At 59.5% G+C, this 6,268-nt stretch overlaps 1 protein-coding gene across 1 annotated transcript in view; it reads left to right on the forward strand.

Moving 5' to 3' along the window:
* Positions 1 to 4,210, forward strand: part of IL22RA1 (interleukin 22 receptor subunit alpha 1) — a 15,732-nt gene extending 11,522 nt beyond the window's left edge. Inside the window, exons 6-7 of the mRNA XM_006777544.2 lie at positions 1,077 to 1,198; positions 2,272 to 4,210. Coding sequence (XP_006777607.1) covers positions 1,077 to 1,198; positions 2,272 to 3,183 — 1,034 coding nt within the window. The 3' untranslated portion in view covers positions 3,184 to 4,210. The remainder of the gene's footprint in view (positions 1 to 1,076; positions 1,199 to 2,271) is intronic.
* The last annotated feature ends 2,058 nt before the right edge of the window (positions 4,211 to 6,268 follow it).

Raw genomic sequence — 6,268 nt, forward strand, 5'->3', positions numbered from 1 at the left:
CCCTCCCACAAGATGAAGAGTCCTTAGGTTCAAGGGGACAGTCCTCCTGGTGCCTGTGACCGCCCTTCTAGGCCACACGCTGAGTACCCTGGACCCCGAGGTCCCCAGTGGAAATGCCCCCCCCGCCCCTCCTGTGTCCACTCCGGGCAGATCTCTCGAGTCCTTCCTCCTAAGGCAGTGGTTCTCAACCTTCCTAACCCCGCGGCCCTTTCATACAGTTCCTCATGTTGTGGTGACCCCCAACCATAAAATTATTTTCGTGGCTACTTCATAACTGTCATTTTGCTACTGTTATGAATCGTCATGTAAATATCTGATATGCAGGATGTATTTTCCTTGTTACAAATTGAACATAATTAAAGCATAGTGCTTAATCACCAAAACAATATCAACCTTCCTAATGCCGCGACCCTTTAATACAGTTCCTCATGTTGTGGTGACCCCCAATTTCCTTGTTACACATTGAACATAATTAAAGCATAGTGATTCATCACAAAAACAATATGTCATTATATATGTGTTTTCCGATGGTCTTAGGCGACCCCTGTGAAAGGGTCGTTTGACCCCCAAAGGGGTTGCAACCCACAGGTTGAGAACCACTGTCCTAAGGTGAGACACTCGGTTGGCGTGCAGACCGTCGGCCCAGAGGGTGCCCGTAGCTGGCTATTGACTGGGGGCCTGGATGAGCTTGGCCACGTGGGCTGGGGCCACGGGCGAGGCCCTGGCATTGTGAGCTGCAGCTAGTGGGCAGGGGCCTTGGCACAGCTCCCCAAGGAGCCTGTGAACAGAATTCAAACCAGGCCTCCCAGCTTGTTATGAAAAGCACACCTGTCAAGTGGGCACATAGACCATATTTACAAACAGCGTGAAATAGGACTGACAAATTCTGAACGTTTAGATGGGGTGGGGCAGGTGGGGGGGCGGGGGGAAGGAGGAGGAGACTCTTTCTTTGTGCTCTTGCCACCCTTCCAGTAGCAGCAGCTCCCAGGCCAGGTCGGAGGAGGGTGGGGAAACCCTCGGAGAGACCCACCCTCCAGGGCCTCACCCTCCCTGTTCTGGTCTCTTTGCTCACGCAGACCGGACATGGACCTACTCCTTCTCCGGGGCCTTCCTGTTCTCCATGGGCTTCCTGGTCGCAGGGCTCTGTTACCTGAGCTACAGATACATCACCAAGCCGCCTAAGCCTCCCCACTCCCTGGTGAGCACCCCACCTGGCGCAGGAGGGGGAGGTGTGGGAGGACCCCCAGCAGCCGAGGGCGTAGGCCCGGGGAGCCCTGGCTCTCCCTGAAGTGCAGGGGTCAGCGCACAGAGCAGAAAGCCAGGCCTCAGTTCTCCCTCCGACGTGAAGAGCTTGGCCAGGTGGGCTGGGGCGTCCTGGCCATGCCAGGCCCCTGGCACTGTGAGAGGCCAGGCGTGGCAGGGGCGCCTGAAGGGTGGGAGTTGGGAAGAGCAGGCTTGGAAGAGAGAACCACGCAGCCTGGAGCATCCACGTCCAGGCAGGAGGGGTGGGACCGGAGAGCAGGCCCCTGCAGGGCCGCAGGGCGGTGGGCGCTGGGGGTCCCCGAGCTCAGCCCTGTCTCAACGGCAGCCAGTTCCACCCCCTGGGAGCACCGGCCAGATCTTAGCATATTTTTTCAAGAGAAGTCAGAATTGCAGATGATAATGCGAAATCTCTCAATTTTCAAGTAAACCACACACGTCCCGTTGCAGCCCCTGTCTGGCCACCAGCACTGCGTCTGCTAAAGGCCCTCCCACAGGCCGCAGCCCAGGCCCGGGGCTCGGGGGGCTCTCGCCCATCTGAGGGGCTCGAGGACAGTGCACTCACTGTCACAGCCCAGACGAGCCATTTCCTATGAAACTCTCCTGGTCTCCCCTGCCCCCCATCCCTTCCCACCTTGCCCCCTGCATTGGCCCTTAGAAGCCCCTGAGCAAGAAGCAGTGTGGGCCACCACCTCCAGAGCGTACCCCCAGGCCACCCCAAATCTAAGTCATCTACTTCCTGGACTATCTACCTCCCGGAGAAACCGTAGTGGGAACCTCCCTCTGAGAGAGCCCCCCAGGAGAGGCCTCAGCTCCAGGCCGGCAGCCCTGCCCTTGTGGGGGTGGGGGTGGGGCGGCATTTAGCAGAACCTCAGAGAGGCGAAGGGACCTGTGGGATATGCACTTGAAAAGCCCCTGATGGCCTCTGCCTCCCCATGGAGGACCTCACCCCCAGGCGCCCTCAGGGAGCTGGGAACGGGTCCTCACGGGGCTGTTGTTGTCCCCAAGCAGGATGTCCAGCGTGTACTGACCTTCCAGCCCCTGCGGTTCATCCAGGAGCACGTGCTGATCCCCGTCCTGGACCTCAGCGGCCCCAGCAGCCTGGCCCAGCCTGTCCAGTACTCCCAAGTCATGGTCTCTGCGCCCAAGGAGCCCCCGGGAGCCCTCCCGCTGCACAGCCGGTCTGAGATCACCTACCTCGGGCAGCCGGACCTCTCCATCCTGCAGCCCTCCCGGTCGGCGCCTCCCCAGGCGGGCTCCCCGCCGTCCTACACTCCCCAGGCTGCCCCTGAGGCCGGGCCCCCAGCCTACACACCTCAAGTCACCCCCGAGGCTAAAGCCCCATCCTACACTCCACAAGCCATCTCTTCCTACGCCCCCCAGGCCACTCTGGACAGCTGTCCCCCATCCTATGGGCTGTGCATGGGAGGGTCTGGCAAAGACTCCCCTCCGAGGACACCCTCTGGTCCCAGACCCCTCAGGACTGAGGATCAGCTCCAGAAAAAGCCACCAGCCGCTGACCTCTCCCTGCAGGGGTTGGCTTCCGGGGCCACCGAGGAACCCCAAGAGGCCAAGCCCTTCCCCCAGCACCTGTGCGTTGACCCGGACAGAGCACCCGACACGACTGTGCTGCACAAGGGGGAGCCAGGGACACCGGGGTACCTGAAGGGCCAGCTGCCCCTCCTCTCCTCTGTCCAGATTGAGGGCCACCCGGGGTCCCTCCCTCTGCACACTCCTTCCCTCCCATGTTGTCCCATGGACCAGGGTTCATGCCCCGGGGGGCTGCTGGAGTCCCTCGTGTGTCCTAAGGATGATGGTCCCGGGTTCGAGCCTGAGGCCCCTGGGGACTCAGCCCTGGAGCAGCCCACAGAGCTGGACTCCCTCTTCAGAGGCCTGGCCCTGACCGTGCGGTGGGAGTCCTGAGTGGACGGCAGAACGGCCTGGGGCTTCCCCCTCACCCCCAGCCCTACCTCACATCCGCTGCTGTCACTCCCAACCCACCATGCCATGCACACAGCCCACCCGCCTCAGTGGGGGCCCTGCGGGAACCAGAGGAGGGCGGGTGGCGCCAGGCCTTGCCAGGGCGGGAGCAGGGAGACAGGATTGGGACATCAGATGGGGAGTGATGGGCACGCATCCTGTGCCAATGAGTGTGTGCCAATGAGTGCGTGCGCAGAGCTCTGCAGGGAAGGCGGGGACCGTCAGTGCGGGGAGGTAACTAACGCACGGGGACTTCCAAGGCTGGGGCCCAGCTCCTAATACGCGGGGCACAAGGTTCTCTAGGAGCCTAGTCTCCGCGCCCCGCTCCTGGCCAGTTTCATAATCTAGCTCCACAGAGAGGGAGGTCTGCCTCCTCTGTGACTCCCCAGGTGAGAGAAGGAGCCGGGAAAAGGATGCCCCGTAGCAGGCTGGGCAGAACCACAGCCACCTGCGCTTCTGCCGAGGTGAGAAGCAGCGCCATGGACAGACTCCAGGGAGGGGTGCGGCCTGGGGCTCATTCCCAACCAGGGCTGCTGCCCAAAGTCGAAGTCGCAGCATTCCAACTCCACTCCTCAGCTGGAGGCTGCGCCCCCAGGGAAATGCAGGTCCACCAGGGAGGGAGGGCCTTTCCGTGGAGGGAGTTTCAGTCCCCATCCTGAGAGCAGGGTTTGGAAGGAAATGGGCCCACGTGGCCCCTGAAGGAGACACAACCAACACCAGCACTGACTTCACGACTTTGGAAACTCAGCCGTGGGTTCAGCCCATCTGGGTGCAAATTCCAGCCTCACCACCTACCACCCGTGTGACTTCAACCAAATGAATCAGCGCTCAGAACCGCAGTTTCCTCCTTGGTAAATGGGTGTGGGAACCCCTACCTCGCGGGGTAGTGGTGAGGGTGAAATCAAACAACGTCTGTAAAGTGTGTGAGAGTGTCTGGCTCAGGGCAGTGCCCAATAAATGGTAGCTACTTCCTGTTATGATTTTTTTTTTTTTAAATCAACACAGGACCCACTGCCCCAGTTCCGGTTGGCTTCAGACCAGGCATTTTCTCAGATTATCCTGCTTTCCCCGGGATTGCTCCAGGCCGGGCCAGGGAGCTAGTCTGTCTGGTGGAGGAAGCCAGGGATGGAGTCACAGGGCCTCCCGGAAGCAGGGGCCAGGGACAAGTGGAGCCTTCTTCCCGAGGTTGTAAATGGGAGCTGTTTCGGGGGTGTCGGCATACTCAGGTGGCCCCTTTGCATGGAGCCCCCAGGCCTGCCCCCTCACCCCCAATGTCGGTACACCCTGTGTGCTGTTTGCACCTCAGATGAGAAAACTGAGGCCCCGAGCGGAGAAGGGACTCACCCAGGGGCCCCACTGAGCCCGTGATGTGGGCGGAGCTCGAACCAAGTGCTTTTTGTTCTCATCAAGAGAAAGGACTTTGCACACCGGTTTGGATTCTCGGAGGATGAGACATAAGGAGGGGAGGGCCCCAATGGGGTCCCCATCCCCTTCCTGTCCCAAAGCCAGATCTGAACATCTCTGAGAAACAGGACAATGTCCGGCTGCCTCGGTGTGGCCTTCTGGAGTGTTCCGTGCCAGCACGGCCAAGGGTGAGCCTGAGGGGGGAGGGTGGTGGTGGTGGTGAAGGATTGAGAAAAGACAGACAAGAGAATGAAAGCTGGGTCTGGGTGGGACACTGTCCTCTCTGAGGGAGAGCTAGCGACAGCGTCATGGACTACCAGCCGTGTCTTTATTTTATAGCAGATTCCACAAGGCAAATTAAGGGCGTGGTCAAGATGTTTACAACATTCTTGTGGGTTTCGAATCTACTCAATTACATGCACCTGAACTCTATCAAGCACACATGACTCAGACACGTGGGACCACAGGTTCGGACCGTAGGGTCAAACTTACAACCATAGCCTTTGGCTGTAATTGTGCTGGGAGGGCTCTGCCCTCCAAGCTGGGACTTGCACGTGGCTTTGCCATGAGAGGACTGTGCCCTCTCATTAGTCCGAGGCTTGAACCTGTCCAAACACTGCAGCCGCTCTCCACACAGGAGAGAGTACAGTGTCCTCCTTCCCCTGAACCCAGATATGCCCTCCCTCCCCTCCCTGCGACAAGCACCAGGTGGTGGTGTTCTTATCTGTTTGCAATTAATATTTAACATTTCAGGGTTGCCGGTTTAGGCCCAATAGCTCCATAAGAGAGGGTGGGCCGCCCTCCCAAGCACCCCAGGCCCATTCTCCTCTTAGCAGCCACTAAGTTGGCGTTAATGAATGCTCCCCCTCTCCCCACTCTGCAAACACGGCTGCTTCCTGTCACTTGGGATGAACTTGTTAAGTAATGAACAACAGCTTCACAGCTGGACTGCTCTCACCAGGCGGTTGGGACCGGGCAACACAGGAGTTTTTTTATTAAAAGCCATAAACCTCTCTTCCACTTCACAGGGCCACAAGGCTCTCTAAGCTCCTCCGAGTGACAGATGTCCAAAGGACTCCATGACTCTTGAGGGTGGAGTCTGAGTGGCTGCGGAGGGAGGTGAAGGACTGACGGAGCACTGTGACCCTCGTCAGGCTGGACTGCTCCCAGGACAGGCCGCAGGCTGCACCCCGCAGGTCTCGGGTCTCCTAGGCAGGCAGCCCAGGCCTGCAGTTACAGCCACAACCAATAGAGGGCAGTGTCCCGGGCCCGGGAGCAGGGCTGGGACCTGGGCGTTCCTGAGTGACCCAGGCCCTGAACCCATTAGCAGGAATCTCCGAGCTGCCACCTGCCTCCAGGCCCGGCAGAGCCCAGCCCAGGAGGAAAGGAACAGAAGCAGGCGGAGATGAGGAGGAACTCGGGCACGTGGCCCCGCGGTTTCAGTGGGCGATGACTCCTTTTGTATTATTGATATTTGCAAAGGAGGAAATGTTGCTGGGGAGGTGACTTGCCCAGGTTGTTTCCTAAACTTGCCTCATCCTGAGAATCCCCTGGGAGCTTAATAAAAATACAACTTCCCCAGTCTTCCCCCCGCCCCCAACTGCCTCCCCACACCGCCCGTCCC

Source organism: Myotis davidii, unplaced genomic scaffold (assembly GCF_000327345.1).
Source record: "Myotis davidii unplaced genomic scaffold, ASM32734v1 scaffold149, whole genome shotgun sequence".
NCBI lineage: Eukaryota > Metazoa > Chordata > Mammalia > Chiroptera > Vespertilionidae > Myotis > Myotis davidii.